This window comes from Nothobranchius furzeri, chromosome 15 (assembly GCF_043380555.1).
Source record: "Nothobranchius furzeri strain GRZ-AD chromosome 15, NfurGRZ-RIMD1, whole genome shotgun sequence".
Taxonomy (NCBI): Eukaryota; Metazoa; Chordata; class Actinopteri; order Cyprinodontiformes; family Nothobranchiidae; genus Nothobranchius; species Nothobranchius furzeri.
The window spans coordinates 59,463,557-59,491,466 of NC_091755.1; the positions used below are offsets into that span (position 1 = coordinate 59,463,557).

The 27,910-nt window shown below is 40.0% G+C and overlaps 1 protein-coding gene across 2 annotated transcripts in view; it reads right to left on the reverse strand.

Moving 5' to 3' along the window:
• The window catches only part of nkain4 (sodium/potassium transporting ATPase interacting 4), a 53,369-nt gene extending 25,459 nt beyond the window's left edge, over positions 1-27,910 (reverse strand). The window contains exons 1-4 of one of the 2 annotated variants that reach the window (XM_015968094.3): positions 27,646-27,910; positions 9,718-9,855; positions 8,603-8,683; positions 3,536-3,736 (exon numbers count right to left, since the gene is read on the reverse strand). In XM_015968094.3, coding sequence (XP_015823580.1) covers positions 3,536-3,736; positions 8,603-8,683; positions 9,718-9,855; positions 27,646-27,699 — 474 coding nt within the window. In that variant the 5' untranslated portion in view covers positions 27,700-27,910. The remainder of the gene's footprint in view (positions 1-3,535; positions 3,737-8,602; positions 8,684-9,717; positions 9,856-27,645) is intronic. The other variant, XM_015968095.3, reaches the window with a different exon arrangement.

Genomic DNA, 27,910 nt, shown 5'->3' on the forward strand with positions numbered 1-27,910 from the left:
AACATTCAACTAAAGCAGTGCTGACAAATGACACATAGTTCTAATAACACAAGGCAGTGCATGTATGTGGAAAGAAAATGACATTTGTGGGCAGATTTCTCTTTACTTAAGAAAACAAACATCAAAGGTCTCTAATAAAAGGCTTACTATGATGCAGGAACAAAAAAGAAAGGAAAACATGTCAAGCTCCAGTGATGTTTCTCAGCATGAAGGGTTGAAAACAAAACACGGACTAATGGACTCATCAAAGGGAGGACCCTGCCCCTTAAAGGGTGGGGTGATGGTGGCGTGTTCATGCGTTCACTTAACGCACACTGACCCTTTAGCCACTGTAATTATCCAGGGGGCGATACGTCACCCCACCCATCCACCATGCCTCTGGTCACTGGTGCTAAACAAAGCTGCGCTTTCACAGACAGAAGACAAACACGACAAAGCCATCAGGACTGAGGAAAAGATGAGAGATGGGAAAAATGCATTGTCAGAGATGAGGGTCAGAAGGGGAGAGCAGGAAAAGGGAGACCGGAAGACAGACTGAGATGAGAGATTGTGATGAGGAAAAACAAGACAGGAAACGAGTAATGGAACAAGAGAGTGATGCAGACGACAATTCCTCTTGCTATCAGCTTGCAGCCAACACATTTTCAGGGAACAGAACTGCATCGGTAGAAAGCCACATCCTTGGATGATACAATATCTACATATGAGATAGCTGCTCCTCTGGCTTTTGGTAGCTCTGCTGCTGCTGACAACGTTTCACTGCTCCCATTAATGTGTTGGAGTCATGTCTACAGATGTAGACTGAAGATCACGTCTTTCTGTTCCTCTCTCCATCTCACTGGAGATGTTCATTCAGTCCCACATATTTTATTTAGCAGTAAACACTAAACTGAAGGAATAAACAAGAGCAGATTTTCTGCTTACTGCGCTGATAAGCTATTATCATGACAGCAGTAAATAAATAAAAAATAAAAAAACACTAAACTTTTAAACTATGTATGGATTCAGTAAAAGAATGGAGGCAGAGATGGAGAAAAATATTCTCCTTAGTGATGAATAATTCACTACCCCAGTTTGAAAATGATGCTTCCACTTCTAGCTCATCTTTTCAATGTGGAGAAACTTGTTTTTTACCTGAATTTAGCCAAAAGCAGGAAAAAGCAACAAAAGAGTCCAGAATCAGCCCAGTTGGTGCTTGTGAATATCTTATTCACATTATGTTTATTCACTTAGCAGACGCTTTTATCCAAATCTTTCTCACAGCTCATAATAAATCTGAGCTGATGAATGTCACAAATACCGCCATTACTCGCCAAGAAATTCCCATTTTTCATCTTAATGAAACAAGCTTCTTGGAGCACAAACTCAATATTTAATGGCCTCTTTCTGTGACCTTGAAGCCTGTCTAAAATTACAAAGGTACACCTCCAATTATTCAGTGTTGCACCTTCACCTGTCTGCTGGCCACCGTCTTCCACACATTTCAGCGTGTACATTTTAAATATGACTTTAATAAATTATGCATTGTTTTATTCAAACTGAAACCAAATGCTTTTCATTCATTTTAGCTGTGAACATGATCAACTTGATTTTATGCTGGTTTGAATTAATACATTTAAAACAATCTACAATGATTTGGTGCAAACATGATGTGGATGTTGAGTTCTGAATCACAATAACAACATAATGAGTCAACCGGCGGTAACGCAATGTCTTCTGATCCCTTTACAGTTTGAACTAAGTTTAAAGATGGAAGTATGTTGAAGGATTCAACATTAATAGACCTTTATACAATATTTGAAGACCGAAACAAACTGAAAAAAGTTACAAATTTTAAAAAGTTAAAAGGTACGGTTCACTGTAAACTAATTTTTAACTATTATTTCTGATTATAATCAGTCACTCTGAATTTTTCATGCAGGTCGAACATGAAAATATCTCCTGCATTAGCTTTTGGGAGTAAATAGACGATGAAATACTAGGATTTGAAAATCCTGACAGATCTACGGCAACCCACCGGTCTTAACTCACAACAGGGAAGGTTGTTGTTGTTTTAACGTCAGGGAATCAGTAGAGGACATCTAGTAGAAGCTAACCATTAGCATTAGCAACATGACCACACAGCAGAAGCTCCTCCAGGCTTGTGTTATTTGTGGAGATCAAACATCCATGTTACAAGTCAGTGGTAGAGTCACGTTGCTGTTATCCAATCTAGGGCTAGATGTCCAAATATCTGGAAAAAAGACTCCAAAACCTGCCGTTTGAAGTTCAGCTGTGATGTGGCTCACTGCTAGTTCCTGGAAGCGGTGCACCGGTATATTTTCCCCCCAGAGTAAAACTTACAAGCATTCATTCCTACTAGAGACCATTGAAAATGTATTGGTTAAACGAGTGAGCCACATTTTTTAAAGTTACTATAATAAAAGCCGTAGCTCCCATCACAAAACTGAATGTTCTGGTATTTGAATGGTTAAAACAAGACAAATTGCACAGGAGTATCTCTCTCTCTCTCTCTCTCTCTCTCTCTCTCTCTCTCTCTCTATATATATATATATATATATATATATATATATATATATATATATATATATATATATATATATATATATATACTAAAACATGCATGAGAAAATTATAAAACTGAGAACAATACGCTGACTCCGCATTCCTACTGTGGGCAGCTCCAACATTTTTACCCATGCATTCGTTACACACAATAATCCTGCTGAATTAAGACAATTTATTACATAAAAAGCTGATTTCTTTCAATCAGTTGTCACACAACCAGTTGTCACCTAAAACATTTATATTGAGAGACACAGTCTGCCATTGCTGATTCTGGGATTGCAGAACCAGCTTCCCTCTTTCCCCAGGGAGCTGCACCCATGTAGTCATAGCAGGTTGCTCGGTTAAACAATGACATGAAAAATGTCACGTCCTTATACGGAAGAGTGGAGGTCTAAGTGTAGCATCAACTAATTCAAAGCCAGAAGAGCAGGAGGCTAATGAGGTTCAGTGGAATTGTTTTGGCTGCAAAGTGGGTTGAGTCATTTTATACCTTTCTCCATAACGATACAATCCAGTGATTCTGATTATTTCATTCCTCTGCAAGCAGGTGGTCACGGTGCTTACCCGGGTTTAAATTATTCCATGATGGTGAGAATGAAAGTCAACTTGGTTTTTCCTAGCACCAGATGCCTTGATGAGACAGATACGCTGAAAAAACAGGCGTGAACGTGGAATTTTTCTAACGATGAATTTGTGTCGTTTCTAAACCCAAACACAGCTGTTCTGGCTCAACGGTCATAATAAGAATGTGTGAAAACAAGGACTTTGGCAGGATGCTAGTTATTTTTTTACATTGATTATAAGCTGTATGGAGGTCCTTCCAGTATTTGACAAACCTGTTTGTGTCCAGCAGGTCGAGGGGGCGGGCTAGACAAAACAACTGTTCATATTTTCATTTTTGGACCAGAGCAGAGGAAGGAGTGACGGTATAAACAAAATACCGGAGAAGACTTGTTGGCATACTCACAGCAACAAGAATCTGCATGCTGCTATGCATGACCTCAATGTACTGGTACTCCATGAAGCAGCCCATGACAGTGATGTAGGAGTGGCTCTCCGTGGTGCGGACTCCGGGGCTCTGAGGCATCTCTCGCCTCACGCAGCCGGGACCGTGTTCCCTCCACCAGGAGTGATGAGCAGAAATGTTAAATGTCAGCAGATCACTCTCCTGGAAGAAAGAAAAAAGAAGACATTAACGTCGTTGTGTGGTCCTTTTTCATAATTTATGAGGCACATGTATATTTTCGTTATAAATAAAGTAATTGTTTAAGTTGTTACAGACGTTTATTCTGGAAACTTGAAAGGTTTTAATGTTTTATGGTTGTGCCTCGTTACGTCTGGTTCATTCAGTTTTTTTTTGTTTGTTTTTTTTACCTTTGATCTATAGGATCTACTAGTTTTAACATTTAGGTTTAAATACTTGCAGAATCAATCAGGGTGCACTGACAGAAGGCACTTAAATATTAGTTTTTTAAAGTTGTTTACAAAAAAATGTATCTTGTATAAATGCATACTCAGATATTTGTAAGTGAATTTTAAATAATTGGTCATTTCTGGGAACTGAAGTAATTTTTATCTGAAGCTTGCAGAAATTAAAATGTGTACATTTTTTAAATGAATGACAAACTTTTTCATAAAAAACAGCTTAACCTTAACACATTAAGATTAATGTACTAATTTACACATTGTTAGGGTGGAAATAAACCATCCATTCCCCTTGACAAATAACACTGGGGTTCCACAAGGGTGTGTGCTGAATCCCTCTGATTTTTTTCCTTTATACATGTGACTGCATATCAACCCACTGCATTAATGCAGTCAGTAAGTGTGAGGACTACACTACTGTTGTTGCTCTGAGACACAACATCAATGAGTTAGTATATAAGGCTGAGAACTGCAGAAAAACCGATATGTGTCCAACACATAACTGAAACATCTCCTAAACAAAGGTGATCTTTGATGTCTGAAAACAAAGAGATCAACAGTGAAGCGGTGCAGAAGGTCTCTCTTGTAAACTCCATGGTGTTTATATCACAAATGATTCTCACATGGACCACAAACCTCACGGCCCTGATGAAGAAAGCACGGCTGTGACCGAATTTTCCTCAAACACTGAAAAAACGTGATTTAACACACCAACTGTTTCCGTATTTCTACCACAGTTTTACTGAAAGTATGCAGACTCAAAGCATGCTTGTCTGGTATGTTGGCGGCAATGCAGAAAATTATAGGGATGCAGCCACAAACACAGCAGCGTATTTACAGAACATGATGTGTTCTCCATGCAACAAACATCATCAAAGTCTCGTCACACCATGGTCACATTGTTTTCAATCTGCCGCCCTGTGAAAAGCGTTTTATGTCTGGAAAGGTACTTCACATATACGTAATGGTTGCTGAAAACAGAGAATTGCTATAAAATATGAACACACAGAATTGGTACGTTTGTCATCGCAAGTTTTCGGTTCCGGCAGAAGCGTCTCAGGGAAGATACAACAGCTTTAATTAAGTAAACTTGATGAACTTTTTTTTTTGTTAAAATCTTTGTTTGCATGTCTCTTGTTGTGTAAAACACTCTTTGTTCAGTATTTTTGTAACCACCTCCAGTTTATTGCTACCGTATTTAGAATGGTTTCCAGTATTTCATATATTTTGTGTTTTGAGGGTTTTGTTTATTTCTATGATCCACAGGCAGGAGAAATCTAATTAAGCTGAACATGCTGCAATGTCAGTAACAGGGTATTAAGAGCAAGGGAATAAAATTGATCGGTGTTGAAGAACATCCAACAGAATACCTTCTGCACAATGTCTAAAGAGGAGTTTTATTATTTTGGAACCAGCATTTAAACTCATGCTGATGATTTCTAAACACACAACCACATAAGCCCACATGTACAGGCGGTCAACACTGACACTAATCAATACCCCAACACAGCAATCTTACCCCACATCTGCTCCTCAGTGACAAGACATGCATTATTAACAGAACCAAGTGCTGTCAGGAAACATCTCTGATTCCAATCAGCCCCCACTCACAAAACACATCAACAGCATAAACATAATGACTAAAGGTTGCAACAGCTTTCAATACCACTCTTATCAGAGGAAAAGTATCTAAGAGGAGTCTCGGTGAATATCAAATAATGATTATCCTTCGTTCTTCTTATACTCATCATCAATCTCTGCCATTTGATCATTTGTCACACATGGAGTAACAAAAACAAGGACGACTGAGGGTCAAAGTGGGACTGGAAGGACTAATGACTTGACGGATATCATTGATTGACGCTACAGCTGGGGGAAACCATTTCTGTTTAAGTTGCAGCCTCACTCATGACTGCAGTCAACACTGAAGAGGGGTAACTTACCGTCAGGAGGGGCTATATTATGCTCTCTTGCATTAAAAAGGACAAATCTATTTTTCCATATCAAAGAAAATCTGCTGATAGCAGACAAATGTGTTTCTTTAGGCCAGTCTGAGGCACAGCTGAATTTATTAATAAATCGTTATTTTATTATTAAGAGAGCAAAACACGACTTTACTTGATTTGTTATTAGCAACAACTTTTGAAATCCAGAGCTGATACATCACGTTTGATCACAGCAGGGAAATCACCTAAGTACCTAACTGGGTGTTATGGTCTCTCCTGAATCTGCTGGCAGCCTAATGTCAAATTAAATTTCATAAAGAAGTGCACACATGCTGGTTGTGTGTTTATTCAGAGGTTGGAAGCACTGCTCAAAGTGATCTGCTGTAATTATTTAAATAAATAAGAGCGTAAATCTGCACACTATGCACAGAAAATCAATGCTGTTGGACCATCAGAAACACATACCGGTATACCTAAACGCAATGACCTACATTAATCAGATGATCAGCTACTGATTGTCGTAAATAGAAGTAAGATAAGATGACAATCTGCAGCATTGCATGGATATTGCTAGCTTAAATGTAAGCATTTACATTGCATTTTCTTTTGCTAAATAAATAATTAGCTGAAAATATGAAAGTATATCTGCAGTATTTTCATCAGATCTTGATTGCAAGTCAGACACTCAAACATGCAAAGACATGTGTTTAAAATTGTGTGCTTGAGGAGTAACAGAGAATGAATAAAGATGAATGAAGCCGTATTGGTTAACTTGAGGTGTGCGCGGAATAGCAGCGGTCTTCCTGTCACGCACGGTGGGGGGAGGGGATATGGGATCAATAGGAGGTGACGGAGCATGTTCCATGACTGTGACAACCTGTCCCCTCACTCTGAAGGCCTGGCTAAGCCACCCACCCACCCACACACACACACACACACACACACACACACACACACACACGCACGCACGCACGCACGCACACACACACACACACACTTCCTTCTTCTTGTCAACATTTCCCAAAATGACTGAGGAAGAATAACTCACTAAGACTATATGTTGAATTTGGAGAGTGGGTTGTGTGTCTCTGTGTGTGTGTGTGTGTGTGTGTGTGTGTGTGTGTGTGTGTGTGTGTGTGTGTGTGCATGTTTGTGCACTCCATTAGCCAGCTTTCCTCCTGGCCACCATATGCAGAGTTCTGAGCCCAAGCTGGCTCCATCTGTCAGGTTAATGCCCAACCTCAGCCCCGAGCAGCTGGCCCCAACAAGCATCATTATTCTAGTAGGAGCAACGCAGGAACACACACGCATACACACTCACATAAAGGAGGCACACTGATATATGCCGTGAAAGACGGACACACTCGATGGAGCCAAGGATCATCAGACAATGACAAAGTATCCGTAGCCACAGAAGGTGTTTCTAAAACTCATTTTGTCAGCTTGAGCAGGTGTCAGATGAATGGTGCCAACATGAATTCATTAGTCTCAGTGGTCAGCAGGTTGTTGGGTAGGACCCTCCTCAATGCAGGAGGAGAGGAAGAGGTAGGATTAGAGAACGGGGGGGCTTCAGACAGGAAAAGAAGAAAGGAGACATCTGGGGGGATTGAGATGTTTAAATAAAGAATGGGCTTTCATTTGAATGTATACAAATCTGATTTTCACTCAAGAACAGCAGGAGATCATCATCATCATCATTATCATCATCATCATTAATTTATTTATTTAACACTTTTAATTAACAACCTGGATAGCCCAAAGTGCTACACAACATCGTACAAAACAGTACAAATACATATATATATATATATATATATATATATATATATATATATATATATATATATATATGCAATAAAATATTAAAACTGTAAAAACAACCAAACGATAAAGCACAATAAAACACCTGCCAATTACTCTGTTTCACTAAACAGCTATTAAATAAAAACGTTTCTCCAATCTCTTCTTAAAAAGCATGAAAGACAGAGCCTGCCTAAATTCCATCAGAGGGGAATTCCATAATTTAGGTCCCAAGATGGAAAAAGCGTGATCCCTCAGTGTCAGATGTGCAGTGGGCACTTCCAGCTGCAGCTGTCCAGCTGAACAAAGGGCCGTGAAAGAACGTACAGATGTTAGAGTGTCAGACAAGTAAGATAGACAAGCTCCATGCAGGCCTTGTCTGTTTCTTTTCCTCTTCCTTCACTAATGATTAATGCGAGCATCAAGTTAAAATTACACAGAAAAACTTTCTGAATAAAAAAAATATGGTTTGAATGTGTAAGAGCAGAACTTTATGGACTGATGTGGAGGCTCCATGTGAAAAAACTATGCTTGTTTTACTGACAGTTTTTTAAATGGCTAACATTCCCATTCAACATAAAACTAATAACAGCCAACCCCTCTCTGAGAAATAAGACCCGATTATATGTGTGCACTGGTCAGGACTCAGGCTGGAACCTTTAATCCCAGAATTCTTGATGCACCTAACGACACCTGCGGCGCAGCTGAGCCTGGACACAGTAATATAAATCAGGCTTCAACCCCCACCGACTCTAAAAGGAAAAAATGCATTCATCACAGTGCAAACCAACCGCCATAACCAAGCTAACTTGTGCAGGATGTAAGATCCAGATAACAGCATGCAAGAACTTTCAATGTCTCACCTTTGACAGGCCTCCTACATCCAGATAGAAACAGATGATGAAGACGTTCCAGGCTACCCAGAGTGCGGCCCATACTGTGTACTGCAGAGCAAACACACAACACATCATTTAACCCAAAGATGTGAAGGACTTCATAAGTAGTATAAGTTATTCAGCAACATAAAACAACAAGCCGGTATCTGTCAGGCTCATGCTGCGAAAAGCAACATATATAAATATGCACACAACACTTCACTTTTCTTCAGATGCCAGTAAGTTGAGTAAGCCTATTCGAACCCTGTGGGAGTTGTGGGTTTTCAAACTGCTGAGGTTGAGTGAAGTTCACGACTCAACCATTAAAGAAATTCTACAGTCAGACGGCCAACTGCTGACAGACACAGAGCGGCTCTGGGTGGTATTCACTGACAGACTCATCAGGCTGAAGGTTGTGAAATCCTCTGAATCACAGAGAAATCTTGTGTTTAAAAGGTCAGAGGAAGAGCAAAGGGGCAAAGCAGCAGCTTTGTAAAAACATACGTGTTGAATCATGATTCCCTTTAGCCAGCGCCCTCCCACTTGACATGAGACAATAGCTTCAACTTTCCCACCTTCCTCCGTTTCTTCTTCATATCCGCTGCAGTTCCCTTTTATCTCCCTTGTCTCTCTTTGTTAACTCTTTTCTCTCTCTCCTGTCTAATATTTACTCCCGCAATCCTTTCCTGTCATTAGCACCACCATCTGTCTATTCTACTAATGCTGCTCAAAAACACAGTTTATAATGAATCAAATGAATTTTACAGAGTCAGATACAAACTGAAGGGTGTTAAAGCTTATTTCTAATCATTCATATTGGCAGTGTGCAGTGAACAGCAGGCAGCACATGATTTGCTTTCTGCTCTAAAGAATGACCTTCTCTGTCCAGACACTTGAAGCCAAGTTTAAATCAGATTAGCTCCTTAGCCCCCCCCATTCAAGATCTCACTCCCTTTAATTAGCTCTAATTACCAAGAGATTAGAGTGATTTAAGGGTGTTGCACAATGCACAAAAGACTTTACCAGTTCAGAGTTGATGAGGAAAGGCAAAAGCAGATTGAAACTGGGAAAGAAGTGAAGTCATGTGAGTTTGGCATACTCACCACTATGATGTAGCGTGGCCGGTACTGGATGGTTCCAAAGAGGCCCAAGATTACAATAATGATATGGAAAAAGTTAGCGAGTATGGGGGCCCACTGGTAACCAAGGAAGTCAAACACTTGCCGCTCCAAAGCCAACAGCTGGAAGAAAAAAGCAACAAAAAGTTATCAGGGTGACTTCTAAGCGAGGTGTGAATCACAGATTTGGGCAGAAGTGTGCATGCACTCAACACGGGCAAATGAGACCAAAGTAAGGGTGGATTGAACAGTTTTGTTGCCCGGGTGGAAAGATTATTCAGCATACAACTTCAGAGCATTAGTGAAGTCTTTTATATTATACTCTTTTGATCATGAAACAGAAGTTTGAATTTGAAGTGAATTTTCTGTCCTTCACAGAGTCAAAATTATACATGTGGGCTGAAACATAAAAATACATCTCCACTAATATTTGGTTTAAGGCCCTTTCCACACTGTACCATGCATGTAGCCATCAACATGCCTCTGAAATAGTTCTGGCTGTTATTTGACAGCTTATTTTGGAAGAAGAGTTGGTTGCTTGGCACAAAGTCAGGTTTTCAACTACATCCTCAGATTTCAGTATAGATGAGGGTGGTGCTTCAGGAAGGTTAAAGCCTGCTTTGTCCAATAAGAAACCAGTTCTGTTGTGTTTTAGGGGTTTTGCCATGTTAGAACACTCAACTACATCCAGGTTATACCATTAAAACATAACAATCGTCAGCCAGTTAACACAATTAGGTGGACGTAGACTTTTGCACTACTCCAGTAAGGCCTGTGAGGTTGCAGAGGGGCTTAACAATGCCCATGATGCATGAATCAAATTAAAGTCATCTTTCTAATTCTGCTTCACATTTATGAATAATGAAACACCTCAGGCCAGTTTCTACATCACTTTGCTGATCTTGCAAAAAAAAAAATACTTTACTGAAAAAAAAGCAAGAAAATTCACTTTCATAAAAATAAAACAAATGCAAATACACCTGCTGAATTGGCAGTCTTTCTGTGGACATGTTAGAAAGTCCTCAGATTCCTATAAGTTGCTTCTCAAACGTATAAATATTTCTAATAAGTCAATTTAAACTGTACATCAGAAGATGCATATTACTATATAAACATACAGAGAGAGAGAGAGAGAGAGAGAGAGAGCGAGAGAGAGAGAGAGAGAGAGAGAGAGAGAGAGAGAGAGAGAGAGAGAGAGAGAGAGAGAGAGAGAGAGATTTTCTCTGGATATAGCCTCAATGCTGCCTGATGAAAAAAACCTTTAGCTGTTAACTACCATTGACAACGCGGTCACGTCCACGCGCTTCTCATTCCCTGAGGGTCAAGTGCTGGCATTTTGTTGATGCCAGGAGTGTCAAAATATGAAAAATTACTGCCTCGCGTAAATGCTTTATGAACAAGCACCACAGTCTCTGTTAAGAGGGAAGGAAACAGTCTGAGGTAATGCTGTAAACACTTGGTAGACACCTGTGAGATTGTTGTTTTAATTTGTTTCACCTCGTTGATTCTCTCTTTACTTCTCCCTTTTTGTTTGGTTTGAACATGAAAAGTGATTTGATTTAACAAAACTGGTTGCATTTGAGAATTAAACTCCCTGAATAGTCCGAAAGAAAATATCAAAGTTCAGGTTGAAATGCACTCTTAAATATTAACCCTTCATTCTGAATGATATCTCTTCTGTTGTGGTATATGCTAAATATGAGTTTTGAGTCAGGCTGGTCTTTTGCATCACCATGGGAAATGATTAAATCACTAATAATGAAAAAGGAACATTTTCCAGCATGCACTTTAATAGTTTGCGGGAGATGATATGTTCCCCTCTTGACCAGCCAAGAATCTTGGAACAGCAGCTCAATTGTTCACTTTCTAATGGTGTGAGCACCCAGAGGTAGGACTAGGAGTTTTGGAAAACAATTACAGATTTATTGATGGAAATCCCGCTGAGCTAAAGATGAGATCACCATTTCCAAACTTCCTGCCAATGGCTACCAGCAACGAAAACGATTTATTACCTTTATGGAGCTGAATTATACCAGTGACCTTTGACATGTCTGGAAGAATGAGATCTTTGACCCATTAGGAAGTATTTTTGAGGCTATCACTATCAATAGTACACATCTTAATATCAACCCCATATAGACTATTGTCACAAAATCTCATGAAACATCATCTAGCTATAAAAAGGCCAGGTGAAGTAACAGGATTAGTATATTCATGAAGAACCTGTAAACTCCTGTTCTATCTATGTCTATTGCCCTCTGGTGGAGGATCTATAGGGGCAAGGGGCAATTTTATTTCTTTATTACTGCTGTATTGTTTTACATTCACACATTATTTCTTTGTGTCTATGCTTGCTAGGATCTTTGCCAAAAAACAAACAAACAAATATTTGAAAACAAACAAAACAGCATCAACTCTTTAAGACTAACCCATTCACATGTCCTGATCAGAGTATTCTAGGAAAAGTTAACAGAGACCTTGTTGACTACTTAATTAAAACTCCAGTGCCAATCCATTTCCACTCCATTCCCTGTGTGTGTGTGTGTGTGTGTGTGTGTGTGTGTGTGTGTGTGTGTGTGTGTGTGTGTGTGTGTGTGTGTTTGTGTGTGTGTGTGTGTGTGTGTTCAAAAAACACGTTTCATCGTGTGTTGACACGTCATTTAGAGCCAAACGTTTGAAGATGGATGAGGGAGGAAGAAATGTCGTTTCTGTCATGATGGAAGGAACACACCACTGGGCGCGCATACGCACACACACACACACACACACACACACACACACACACACAGACAGCAGTGGCTGCTCAGCCTAATGTCACAGAATGGGTAGCTGGAACTTGATGAGACAGGGTGACAGTGGCAGTAGGGGAGAAATGATCAAAAAGAGTGTGACAATTAAAAGTTAACACTTGTTTGAATGAAGGGCAAAGGTTATAGCTCCACAGTGGGGGTGTGAATTAACATATGAGAAAGTGAGTGAACAGTACCAAGTTTTATCTAATGAAAGTTAAGGAATGTCTTTAAAATAAAATGCCTTTCACCCATGAAGAGGGAAAAGAGAAGGAAGGAAAGAGACTCTTTTGGAAACGAAACTTCAAATAGATGAGGAGCATTTTTACAACATAGTAAAAATCTGGAAAAATGTATGGCAAAGAAAATTAAAAACAGCATATGCTTGTGTTTATAGACTGAGCTCCTTTCCCTTCCAATAACCTCTGTCCATCCCCAGGATAGAGGAAGGACTGAAGGAAATAAATAAGGCTAAAGAAGTCGTAGATCTGCTGGTCAGCTGTGGGTCATGAGAGCACAGTAACACACCAGCAGGAGGATGTTGGAGAAGATGCAGTCAGGGAGCAGCTTATTTAGTGTTTATAGGTCTAAAATAGATGACAGATGCATGCCTCATTAATTCTTCTTCCATTTTACTTTCATTTATCATTCCTTGCTGAATTAGCATGATTGTGTTTGTGTGTTTATCATAAACATGTTCAATGAGCAGCTGGAAGGATTTTAATGAAATATTCAGAAGGTAATCCTTACATGTGCAGCTACAACTCATCAAAGTTCAGATGGTCCCCACAGCTAATCAGACTTACCAAATATAAAAATGGCTAAAACTTAGTCAGCTCTAAAGATACTGACATAAACTCCATGAACGATTCCTGCGAACAGTTCAGACAACCAGGGCAGAACTGGGGAACTTTCTGCTGCAGAACTTCAGCAGAAGCAAAATGATTTTGCTCCGCATGTCAGTCTAATCACGATCCACTGGTACCTCCGCAGACCAGGTCAGTCTGGTGGCGTGCCAATCACATCTCTATTCGGTTTGGCGAGCTAACCACAGCACTCTTTCGGTGTGGCGGGCCAATCAAAGCTCTCTTTCGGTTTGGCGGGCCAATCAAAGCTCTCTTTCGGTTTGGCGTGCCAATCACAGCGCTCTTTCGGTTTGGCAGGCCAATCACAGCGCTCTTTCGGTTTGGCGTGCCAATCACAGCATGGTTTCACTCCTTTTTTGGGTTCCCCCTGAATTGGCAATGCAACTACAAAACCAATCAGCTATAAATTAAAATTCACTGAATAGATCACCCTGCACTAATACAGTGTTCTTTTGGGTCCTGCCATTCATGCGTTGTTATTTCTTTTAATTAACACAGGCTAACAAGAGGGTTGCAACAATAAAGTCATTTAGATGAAACAAATTTATATAAAAACCCGAAAAAAATGAGAATTATTCCCAGTCAGAACAAATCACCCATAATGTAGGATGTTGGATTCAGGAAGAGCTAATTGTTTATGTTTGAGTTTCGAACTAGACACTTCAGATAATACTGATGGTTAAAAAATTAAAATTTTCTAAATGTGTTAGAAGCTCCAAGTTGTATCAGGACAATATTGCATATTTTTATTGAGAAAACAGCAGTAAAAAAAACAAGAAATTAGAGCATCTGCAATCACGCCCCAGATACTATGGTGAATTCAATAAAAACATCAGTTCCTTCCACTGAAACATTTCCACTGTTTATTGAGTTTAAGAAGTTTAACACATAGGAAATTCTAGTGTGTGTGTGTGTGTGTGTGTGTGTGTGTGTGTGTGTGTGTGTGTGTTTTCTCCTCTGAGCTGTTGCAGTAAGCCACACACTTTGCTAACTCAATAATCAAGCAATATGACAACAATCAATCAAAGATAGAAATAAAGGCCTCTGCTCAACCACACACACACACACACACACACACAAATCACACAAGGTCCATACGGCACAATTAGCCCACAACTCATAGGAAGTAGTCTACTGGAGAGTGGGGCGGAATTTGATCAAAAGATACCAACACTCTTCCAGGAATAGTGAGCCGGCTTCATAACGGCCTGTAAAAGCCTCCCGCCGACCTCCGGTGAGCACAATCACTCCCTCTAGAGTGACCCAATCTCTGTGTGTACTTTGGTTTTCAGTGTGTATATGTGAAGCAGCAGCATGCCTACAGAAGTGACTCCTCCCACTATACATATGGAGCAATTAGGGCAAGAGTGAGTCACCAGTATACATGCAACAAGCTGCATTTTGCTCCTTCCACCAATGCCCATCCTGCCCCATCTCTCCTCTCACTATAGCGGTTTTCTTAATCTCTATTTATAGCTCTCCCAAACCATCAATTACTCAGTCCCTCAGCCATGTGAAACCAGATTAGGATCACCAAGCGCAATCCTGCTTCTTCTGTCAAATGATATTAGCTGGTGCATATACTCAGGTGGGTAGAAAGTGGCGAGCAGAGCCAGAGAGAAAACACGAGTGGACAGGTTCTCAAAATGTAATCCCTCCTTTATGCTTGATATAAAAATAGAGGACATACAAGTTCCAAAACAGTTCGGTCTTCTCCACTTTTTTCATGAAGGAGGAGGATCACAAGAGAGTGATGGGAGGATTAGAGCTACATCCAGGAACGAGAAAGTAAAAACATTTGATTTATGTTGTTTCAGAGCTCATTCAAGACGTGTGTGTAGGCTTGAGATAAGGAGCTAAAATCCACACAAATATGTTTGTTTTGACTGAGCAACCAAACCTGGAAGTCAGACAGAGACCGCTTTATGATTGCAGGCTGTGCTGCCACAACCTTATGACATGAAGAGGTAAGAAAATGTTCTCGATGAAGTGAAAGGTGGGCATCCCCTTAGAGCAAGAAGACAGGGTGACTGGTGCCCCTCTTATTTCTGTTTTTCTCCAACTTAACCCCCAGATATTACAAATCACATCCAAGTTCCTCTGCCTGTCTGAGTGTCTTCTGTGAAACATCCGCTGGTTATATGTTGCTGGATGTGTCATCAGGGTGTGTGTGTGTGTGTGTGTGTGTGTGTGTGTGAGGGTATAACTCTGGAAGTGGGAGGGCACTGAGACGCAGCAGAAATGTGTATTAAAGACAGCTGGAATTTATTTCTGCGTCGCGACTTTTGAGTTTTCTCTGTCGCTTTTGTAAAAGGTTTTCATTTACTTACATTAAACACATTAGCCAATCGAAGCCGAGCATGTAAATACAACTCTGGGGCAATTTATTTGCAATTCCCTTAAGATCACTTCTGTTTCATGCCTGTCTTGTCCTCTAACTGCTACTGTACTGCCTTTCTGTAGTCATTGAATAAAGATAGGAGAGGGCGAACGGAGGTGTATTTATGAAGAAAGTTAGCCAGGCCCTAAATCATTCTTGTCTCCTTTGCTGTCTGACTTGTTTTTCTATCATTCACATTTATGAAGAAGAAACCTTTAGTAACCTTGAACATGGTCCCACATGAGCCTCCAGTCCTGAAATTCCCTCAGACAGTAAAACACACAGCTGGTTAACTGGATTAACGGCTTCCTGTTCATCAAATTTATTTAAAGTTTAATACCAAAGCTGACCAGAATCAGGCTTGTGTGATGTATCATTAAAGTCACATTATTAAAAAAATGGACATTTAGGAAAAAACATGAATGAGTAACATTGTTTTGCTAAAATCAGATGTATTTTATAAAGATATTTAAGGGATGAATGAAAGAGACGTGAACACTGTCAATAAACTGATATGTCTTCGTGTGACAAATGTTATCCTGGAAGCTTCTGACTCTGGGTCTCCGTTCTGCTCCTTTATTGGACTTATCCGCAGCATTTGACACAGTTGACCATAACATTCTGTTAGACATGAGACTTGGGTGGGGCTTACCTGGAGTAGGAGGAAACATGACCTCACCCAGAGACTAAGACCCGCTCCCATGTATTTTAAAAATGAGCCAACATTTTTCAACAACTAGACATCTTTAAAAAAAATGTAACTACATTTTGATGGATATTTCCAGAGCTTAATGGTAAGTAAGTAAGTAAGTAAGTAAGTAAGTAAGTAAGTAAGAAAGAAAGAAAGAAAGAAAGAAAGAAAGAAAGATAATTTTTTATATAGAAAAAAATCACGAAGCGCTTCACAAGAACAAAAACATTCAAAATACAAAAAAAATTAAAAAAATAAGGTTAAAATAAGAAGAAAAAATTGTTAAAAAAACATAAGGAAAAGGAAAGGGGGAAAATGTTATGTTACCTATCTAAAGCACACAATTCTGATTTTTGTTTTAATCAGTGAATGCACCTTTATTAAGCCTCAATATAACTTGCTCCCAGTCTTCAGCCTGAATTGCATGAAGTTCTTCTTCATGCACGTTACTGAGTGATAAGTTTTGACCTCCAGCATTACAAGTGAACTCGAACATGACGAACTCTGTGAGATAGATGGAATAGGTGTCATCAATAGGACTTGATGCAATTTGCTGGGTTCCTTATAAAGGAAACTTTTTACTGATTGGCTTACTGAACTGACCTGTATTGGAATGTTTACCATGGGAAGTGCCTTGAGACGACTCTTGTCGTGATTTGGCGCTATGTAAATAAACTTGAATTGAATTGAAAGTCACAAATGTGAGAAAAAAAATGGAATAATTGTCTTTCTACACTCAAAAATCTTTTTTCTCTTTTCTTCCCTACATTTAGCCACATGTGCAGCCGAGTTTATGGACTTTACACACAAAAACGCAAATTGAGATTACAGAAAATAATCCACTAGAGCAGAGGTTACCTTGACCCGGTCATTTTGTGATGCAGGTGAGATATGAGATCCTGTCACACATCCGTCTTTTTCACACAAGATGCAGCTTCAGACTTGATCTGAAAGTGTTGTTTAATGAGTGTGACCCTTTAGGGAACCATAGTTTGAACAGCTGCACCACTTTTATCACAGTCCTATTAAAGAGGACGGAGGTGGCAGACACAGGCTGTGAGCCGCAGTGGTCTCTGGAGGTTTTATCATTTTCTGAGCTTTGCTCTGGCTTGTTTTTAATGCTGTGACTTCCCAGAAGACACCAAAGCACTTCTTAAAAAATGTTCTACAATCTAATTTTTCACCTCCTGCCAGCGTAAAGTTATTATACCCCAGTGACTTCCTGGTCCTCATAAAACTGTGTAACTAATGGTGCCAGTCTTAATGCTGTGTGAGGGTGTGTGTGTGTCTTTCTTTGGACACATTAAGAGTTGTATAGCTAGCCTTTGGTGGTGTTTTGTCCACCAGAGCTGAGACAGGGATTAGGAAGTAGGGAGTATTTTTTTTTCTCTTTTAAACCACTTTCTTCTTCACTGTTTGAAATCTGGCCTTCACAGCGAAACACAAATCAAATGAGTCCTTTAAGTCTGTTTATTCTGCTGGTGGTGATGCTAAAAATACACAAAGGAGCTCATAAAAGTAAAGGAAATCAGCTATGCATTCAGGATGGGATTGGCTAAATGATCCCAATGCTAATGACATGCTGATCTGAAACATGCAAAGTCACAATAATAAAAGAAATCCACTAAAAAGAAAAAGCTTCAAAGTCACTTTCCCTCAGGACTTTAAGCTGTTTTCTTTAAAGCTTTAAATGCCTTCTAGACTGGAACCAGCGACGGTTTTCAGTTACAAGTAGATATGCCCATCTAGATAAAAATTACGCTGTTCTCAATGTGTCCACGAGTGTGTTGTGTTTGTTAGACAAGCCATTTAACTCTGACCTTTTAATTATTCAAACACACAAAAAAATCCCAAAGTCAGAGGATGAACCAGCATTGTGTTCAGAAAACACACAACTCAGCTAAGAGCCAAAGCTAATTTAGATCTTTAGACACATTTTCAACAAAGAAACTCATTGTTTCTATTTAGCTGAATCTTTCAAAAACACCAAAAATAACACAATTTATCACACTAAATGATATTTTAACAGAAACAAGGTCAACCCTAAAGAGCTATTATCTGAAAATGTGTCAGCGGATGATGATTTCAGGTATTTATTCAGGTATTTGCTGGGCTTTTTCTGTTTTTCGGTCTGACCTTTCATATTTTGGGCAGCAATTTCCCATATTACTCAATTTTAGGCTCAATCATGCAAGCATTAATCAGGTCTTATTCAGGTATCAAGAGTCAAAAACCCTGAAATACTTTCAGAAATCCTGGGAGACTTTTGATTCAAACTACTTCCAATAATCAAAAATAATTTAAAAAAGAAATAAACATCTGAATCAATGGAAGCAAATATGTAAGATGTGTGGTTTAAATATAAACAATATTGGTTTATGAAATAATACCCTGTTTGAGATCCACAGTGGTGTGGTGGTTAGTACCATGAGCATCCTGTCACTGTATCCCGATTGATCATGCACCCTGGCTACTTGACCACAGGGATATCCCTTTGGCTGACTGGTTAGCGCGCGTGACTCACACCCAGGAGTCTGGGGATCGAATCCCGTCTGGGCCCTCCTTTCTCCACCTTGCCACATGCTCACCTAAAAAGTCTTTAGTCTGAATCTTTGCTGCAGCCTTGCTAGTTTGCATGTTCTCTCTCTACTCTGCGTTAGCAAACATTTGCAGCAAAGCTTCCTAACAAATGAATGTGAGCAGGTTGTTTTCCTTACCTGATAAATAATGAGAAAACTAGGTCATAAGCAGGTGGTGGTTTAAGCTTCATTAAACAAGGCTGCAGCACAAAGTGGCTGCTAACAGGAAGATCAGACACAAACATCACCCGTTGTCTTGTTTGGAGGAAAAATAATCATGTAGAGAGGTTCTTGAGAAATGCTTTCACATAGTTGTTTCATGACCAAACTGCAAACCTGTTTGACTTTATTATGAATTGCATGCAGAGCAGGGGCCCGTCTTCTTCTAGAGCGCGGTGTTTCTGGTGAATACAGATTTGTGCATCCAGACAAATAAATATTTTATACCAGTTGTGTTTGTAATCTCACAGCAGAAACAGCTTGTTGTTGATGTTACCAGTGGTGGGTAGCATTTTTGCTTTTTTATAACTAAGCTGTGTTGAGTGGTTCCATCTGCGCTGAGCAAGTCAACTCCAAATCACATCAAAATGCATTTAAAAAACCATGATGGGACCAGATTGTTGCAACAAATTAAAGGCATATATTCTACTAGAGTTGAGCTGATTTAATATTTTTTCTAATTAAGTTTAAAAATAAAATGATCCAGATCTTCTAGATTTTAAAACTTCTGTCCAGATTTAGAATAAAACACGCAGTTTAGATTTTGCCCAAATTAACAAGTGAGCAGTTCAGATGCAACAGAATAAACTTTTACAGACGAGGACAGCAAACATGCTGTTTGCACCCTCCAGCTCTACTTTACATAATTGAGTCGCTCTTTTCATCAAAATGCCATCACTCCTAATCTGTTGCCCGCCACTGAAGAAGTTATGCTGTGTGCCCTCCTGTGACAGAACGTTTGATTACGCAACGCTTTTGGAGCAAAAACATCTGAGTACTCATCAGATGCTTGTAAAACTATGACTAAATGCCAAAAATCAAGGGGAAAATTTGATTAAGATGAATATGTATCACAGCCATTCAACTGAGTGTGATCTGTCAAGATAGTCATCCCAGCTGTGGAGCTCCCAAAGCAATTTAGTCCGTGCCAGCCGGTAACAAATGACACCGCTGGAGTCGTTGGAATGGAAAAAGAGAAATGGGTTTGCAAATAGTTCCAGTTTTATCTCCATTATGGCTTCATATTGCAGTGTCGCCGATGTGGAACACACGCATGCACACACTGAGCAGAGTTTTCCTCTCTGACCATGATATTAATGGTGTGTTAAATTGAAGACATTTAAACAGAGAGGAGTTTCTTAAAAGGGCCAGCTGGCAAAGGAAGAGTCGGGTTTCCCCACAAACCCATTTAATATAAACCATCATGCTTGGATTACTGTGGGGAGGGTCAAAATAAAAGTGTAAGGTGCAGCGGACAACATGACAGTCTTGTTTTGTATATTTCAAACTGAGAAAAATAGATTTGGTTGATGCCAACAGGACAAAGGCACCCAGCTGCATCATGGGTCCTTTTTGTGATGAGGTTAAAGGATACATATTTGAGTGGTGGTATCTTTAGAGTCACAATTGCCCCAAGACGTGGATGTGCTCTGTGTTTGTCACCGTCTAAACCCCGGAGATCGTCTGCTGGCACTAATCTCTCCTCCCAACGTGCCAACAAAGATTTGCATCACGTTCCCCCAGATCTCCGTCTGAAAAACTGTGTTTTCAATATTTCCTGGCTCTGCAGTAGTGGTTTAAAGGTTTCCGTGGTAACACAGCATCAAGAAAGTGGAGGGATGATGGAAGCAACATTTATAAAAAAATAGAAAAGAATAAGAAGAATGAAACAAGGATATCTCAGGTCGTTGAGGTCAAGCTCATAATTAACTCAGAGTAAGAGGTTGAACTCGCACCCAACCCCCTGTTTTTCTCATCTCTATCTGCATCCCTCCCAAATCTCCAGTGGCTCTTATAAATCAAATGCCAATCAATAATTTAAACATTTCCAACCTCCAGTCTTAGCGGGGGTGGAAAGTGAGGAGGAGGGTGGGTGGTCGGAAGGGCGTAGTCACGTAAAATGACGGGGGGAAAAAAGAGATACCAGACGGCTTTGTTAGCGTTCCACATTCATCATGCAGTCAAGCAGCACTCTGCTGAATAACCAGGGTGTGTTAAACACCCAGGTGAGGTGACGGCACGCTGGAGCTCCAGAGGCATGAGATGTGAGTCTGAATGTATTAAGAAGTCACCTTGCCCTGTGACTCGAGGTAAGGCATTGTTTAATCAACTTCTTTTGATAGAACTTTTTTTTTCCACTCAAAATCCAACAAGACCTGTCAGGATCTGCTCTTCCGTGGATGAGGGCTGCTGAAGCTGAGCAATCAGCACCGTCTGGGTCAAGACCACAATCAGCACAGAACAGCAGGGGTCCGACTGACAGCACAAGCACACACACACACACTCACACACACCCTGAAGCTAATTATTGCAACCTGCATGACCTTCAAAAGGGAAAAAAATGCAAATACAATTGAGAGCAAGGTTGGACTCTTCATTTTAGACATCATCTTTGCTTCTGAAGCTAATTTTCATGTCCTGTTAAGTCTTCCGACCTGCATCCTCCACTCGTCACCTCAGGACACAAAAGTAAACTGTTCACTAAGTCAGGACTTTGGCAGTGATCTGGAAAAACAAAGTCAAGAATCAAGATGAATCAAGATGCCTTTTCACTGTGAGTAAGGAGGAAGAGATGTTTTTATGAGCTTAGATTCAAACAAAAAATATATTTTACAGCTTCAATTACACTGCCTGGCCAAAAAAATGTTCACACACTCTAGTATATGATTGGACCACCTTCAGCGTTGATTACATCACACTTTCACTGTGGTGTTGCTTTGATACGCTTCAGCAATGTCCCAAAATTTATTTCCATCCAGTATTGCATTGTTTTATCCAAGATGTTGCATTGATGATGGTAGAGTCTGACTGCTGCACAAAGCCTTCTCCAGCACATCCCAAAGATTCTCAATGGGGTTAAGGTCTGGACTCTGTGGTGACAACACGACGAGTGAAAATGATGTCTCATGCTGCCTGAACCACTCTTTCACTATTGGAGCCCGATGAATCCTGGCACTAGGCATGATGGGTGCATCACGTCATCTGCCTCTCTTCTTACCCTGATGCACTCATCACTCTAGAACAGGGTCCATCTGGACTCATCAGACCAGTTTTTAATAATGCGCTGGACAGTTCTTAACCCAGTTTTAGTTGTTTCTGCAATCTGCTTAGATGTTTTCTCTGCTTGATGGATGCCAATGACCTGACCCTTCTCAAACAGACTAACGTCTTTTCCGCAACAACACCAGATGTGTCTTTCCACATGGTTGTTTAGGAAATGAGAAGCAATTCATTGCACCAGTTGGGGTTAAATAACTTGTTGCAGCTGAAAGATAAACGCCCATGCAGTAATTACCCAATAGGAGGCTCCTACCTATCCAGGTGGCAACTTTTTCTTTATGGCCAGGCAGTGTATAGGTCTGAAATGAAGATAAAGAAGAGAGATAAGGGTAGTTTCTTTCTTGGTCATCATATAGTGATGGTTCTGATAAGCTTCATGAGATGTTAAGTGAAGGCTCAGAGAGACAAAGACAAAGAACAAAAGAGAAGTGACCATCTATTCTCCTCCATAAAGCTGGCAGTGTCCCAGTTCTTCTTCAATGACCGCTCCACTCTCCACATCCACACACTAAAGAAGCTGCAGACACACTCCACTAAACACTCAAACAAAATGCTCTGACCCAGCATCCCTTAAAACCATAGGCAGTTATCATGTATATTCTTTCATCACTGTCACAATGCATCATTCCAACTGGGAACTGGTGACTAACAATAGAATTACACAGCGGCCGTAACCCTATCACCCAGATCTGCGGCTCTGAGGTCAGCGATTTGCTGCCATGCTGTTTATTTTTCCAGTAATGTGTAGGAGATGAAATGATGCTTTAAAAGGGCCAGTGTAGAATCATGAGACATTTCGGTTTTACTGTCAGTCGTTTGTAAATCCCAGTCATATCAGACCAGATCACCTGCACATCGTCGTTTAAGGTGGATGGAGAGAAAGATCTGTGGCTGAGAAATGGGTCAACCAATTTAAATCTCTTTGATCCATTTGAGCACTAATTAAGTCAGGCTCTTCTAATTTGTCAAAAAATTGATGCTTCATCTGGAAATGTTTCTAGAATATACAGATTAGACACTAATTCATTATCTGTTTGGAACTGAATAAATGATGCTGTTTGATGGGATTAGAATGTGATAATATGGATTAATTATTAGGTTTTCTTGGAGAACACAACAATATCCTCAACACTGTCAGTTCTGTAGATACTGACCTAAAATTTGGTGCTGTTGTAGCTGAGTCGTCGCCAACACACACTTGTTAGTCATCTAACTGCATGAGATGTTGCAGTATCTTGTGAGATGGCGAAAAACGTTATTTCTTCTAAAACTCTGTCATTTTGATCTGTGAAACTATGGAATGGAAGGCAGCAGGAGATGGGTCTTAATTGTTTATGATTTCACGTTTTCATTTAGCTTCATTGTGACAGAAAACATGGTAGATTTACTGAAAGGCACAACTTCCTTAAACTCAATAAAGATTTACAAAAAAGGTAAAGGAATAAAACCTTTTTTTCTTGTAAAATTAAAAAAAAACGTTTCCCAAAGTTCTTCAATCAACCTCTTTTCTATTGTGGTACTTCAAAATTCACACTAAAAAGTCCTCACAGGAACATTTCTGCAGCCATGTGGACTCATTATTTTTTTTCTTCACCAGCTTTCAAATGAAACTCCTTTTGGCTCTCTCTTGTTTCTTTCATGTTTTTGCAGAGCCCCACTCAGTGATAGATTTACTAACCTATAATTTACAGCATAGACTGTGTGCACGTGCATGCATGCATAGGTGTGTGTGTGTGTGTCTTCCTCATCTCTCAGCTTATGTCCATAGAGCCATAGTAACGATCAGCACCATTAAGGACTACATCCTCGTCATGGCCCGTTGCTGACATCCACCCCTTTCCTGCATTTGACCAATGGAAGCACCTCCACTCCAGGTCAGCGTCAGGTCAACACCTCAAACGACCAGCCCGTGGAGACAAAAATGAGCTTGCCTGTGTCTCAGAGTCCAAACAAATCATTACAGAGACAGGGTTTCCAGCCAACACTTGCTACTCTCTGGGGCTGATTGGGGTTCTGACAACCATCCAGCCCTACTGTCTGCAAGAGTTAAGCTGTAAAGGAAAAGGGGAACTGAGGCATCTCGATCAATACAAGCTCATTATCTGTTGCCTTCTGTCCCAGAGAGAGGAGTCCCACCGCTCAGCTTGTTGATGAGCAGAGCACACCACGATTCAATTAGGGGATGGCCAAGATGCCAAAAGAGGTTTGACCAAAGCGCTCCGTAGAGCTAATTAGCACAAACAGTGGTTTGCTGTAGCTATTGTTACATCTGAGTAGAGTATGTTGTTTTGTTAATGGTTACTTTTACTCTGTAGTGAACAGAGAATAGCCTGGCTCATTGTCTGTGCATATGATTAAGCAATGGGAGAGTGGGGGTCCCTGGTGCTGCTCTTACATGTATGCAAATCTATGTGGATGCAACATAAACATGTGACCCTTCAAAAGGTCATGAACAGCATAATGCAGCTATCTGCAGGTTAAACTCATCAATAGGCGTGTGTGAGCAAGTGTTGCGCCAGACAGGAAGTGTAAGGTCATCCAAAGAACAGTGAGGGAGTCTTCTGGGACCTTTAAATCAACACGCTGACAGCTTTATAAACCCTGTAACAAATGGATGACCTCCTTCCTTCTAATGAAGCAAAGAGATCTGAAGGCAGCAAAGACAAAAACAGGTGTGGCTGAAGGTGGGTTCACGACCCGCCGTGTCTGTAAGTGTTTCAGTGGAGAGGGTGGAGACAATTCGGCATGAAACTCAACTTTTCTTAAACCTGTTTCTGGAACATGATGATCTGATACCATAAGTCCTCCATTAGGTCGTGTCACCTTTGCCAGTTTTGGTTTTTAAATTGATGCAAATAAAATATAGGGATGTTTGGAGTTTGATATCTGAGCTGAATGAGATTATTTATGAGTTTCCAGTTTATTTCACTCGATCAAGTCATAAATTCATCATTTAATAAGCGGAAACGCACAGCAATTTTAACCACTACATCTGCTGGTACGTGCCTGTCTGTAATAAAATGTATTTGATTAAATCCATTAAATTATTTCTTTGTTCTTGCAACCATATTTTGGATAATTGCTGTGGGGAAAAAGTTAAAGACATGACAATCAAAAAGCAGTAAATGTAGAGGGTGTGTGATGGGACAGCTTATGACTGAGGGTTTTTTAAAGGGAGACTAGGCAGTTTTGGCTTGCTTTGAGCACCAAGTGTCCATTTAGTAGAACCGAAAGCAAAACTTTTCTCCGCCATGTGTGTTCCTCTTTTTAACACCTTAATCTAACAGCTGAAATGTCTCCCCAGCCTTCACTAGAGTCTGCAGGAGCGATTCATCACTAAATACACAAATCAGCTGTATTCATGATTTAAAACCTGCAGGAAACATGCTGGTAGAAGACTGCAGCACCAGGTATGTAAGCTTAATTCTCTTCTTAGTGCAACAGACTGGACCGGCACTCTGACGTTGCAAGTGCAATATTCTGGCCACAGAAGGTAGTGGGGGTCTGACTGATATTTCATTAAACCTGTAAAGGGTCATTTTAGCATACTGGCTCACGACAAGGATTTTGCAAAGTATCCCTTTAAATTTTGAAGTAGAGATTTGTCAAACATTAATTGGTGTTCAAAGACAGCCAACATAACTAATAATCAACTGAAACAAAGCACAAAGTCTGATTTTTGTGTAACTTGGGTTTTGTGAAGCAACTATAAAAATCTGAGATTATGATCACTAGTTTGTAAACTCACTATTATTAATTGTTCATTTACATTTTAAGTGGAAGCTTTTACTTCACAATCTTTAAATAAAATATTTTTTATGATAATTTTTTTCCCCAATTTGTCACCCAAAAGTACCATAATCAGGACAAAGCTGCTCGAGAATCCGAAATCGTATCGGTCCTCAAAACCAGAATCAGAGCATTTCTAATTTGACACAAATTATTGAGCAAATGACTAAATAAATCGAAATGTGAACGTAAACCTAAATAACAAATGAGCTCACAAAATAAAACCCCAGCGTGAAATATTCCAAATGGTAAAAAGTGTGAAAGGGGCTATTTTCAACAAATTCACTGAAAAATCTCATCACAGATTTATGAAGATTTAAGACTCTACACTTTTTAATTGGTTTGTTTACAATGTAATATATCAATATACTCATTGCTTTATTTAATATCAATATACAAAAGCACTGCAACAAATCACAGGCTACCATAATCTGGTTTACGTGCATTTTGATGGTTTCTAACAGAGCAGAACCCAGATTGTAGCCAAAAAGCTCAGACTGCAACAACAGAGAGGTTTCCATTCAAATATCACAGTCATACCTGCGTTTTTGCAGTCCTGGTTTATGCTAAATCATTCAATTACCAAACAAAGTTTTGATGGATACAGATAGATTTGATTTGAACAAGAAAGGAGAATAAAATTCAGGATACATCTTAATGTTATGTACTTAGAGCAAAGCAGAAGAATCTAGGTGTTTTTTATAGCAATTTTTGAAATGTTGGCTTTAAAAAATGAAAGAGCACATGGAGGGAAGTTTAGCTCTTGTTTCCACACTGTTATTCATTCATTCACTCGTTCGTTCATTCATTCATTCATTCATTCATCCTGTTAAAGTGGAACCCCGGACAGGTTACTAGTTCATCACAAGCAACATAATTAATTCTGCTAAAAGAAAATATTTATGCATTCTTGTTGTTAACTTTAATGCTTGGTTTGACTTGACTTCTCTTATTTCTGATTAATCAAAACTTTTTATTTTTATTGCTCCCTTGGCTGTTTAAAGTGGCATTTACTTGGGGGCTGATGGTGTGAGCAAGCTCTGTCCTAATACCATCATAAATAACATTTTCACACTCTGCCAAGTGCACTCTGCTGCAGGACTGAGTCAACGGAAAGCTGTCCTGTAACTCAGTGGAAAGCATCACTGAAGAGTATAAATGTCACAGAGCACCAGAACCAGAAACGCTCTGAGAAGCTGCAGAAATGATGGGTGTTTTGGCTTTTATCCTGTTAATAAGGCATCTACCAAGTGTCTGCCACAGCAGAGAGGAAGTGTTGGCTGCAGGTGATGCTGGACCTTTACAGGAAAACATCTAATTTACACAATAATAAAACATGGAATCTAAAATTCAACTGTAGGACTTCTCATCATATGCAGAGAAAGAATGGCAGTTGAAAACATTGAAAAGATGTTTTTTTAATGTCCAACACTTAGTTGGACAACTTCTCCTCCATCGCCTAGACCAGATATTGGTGATTCTGCTGCAACGTTCAAGTTTTTTATCTAACTTATTGAAAAAAACAAACACAAAGACTCACCAGCTGTAAAGTGCAGATAAAGATGAGCGTGCACCGTCCGCTGCAGCAGCCCATTGTGTGTCCGCGGATCACCCTGATGGACCAGGACTCGAGAGGAGCTCTCAGAGGCACCGACCAGACTCAGTTCTGACGCAAGGTCCGACTCTGTCCATCCTCCTCCTGCTGCTCCTTTAGCTTTAACCCTGGCTGGTCAGCACACGGGTCTACCTCCAACAGGCCGACCGGACGCACATGAGGGGACTGGCTGGATGGGAGCGAGCCGGTG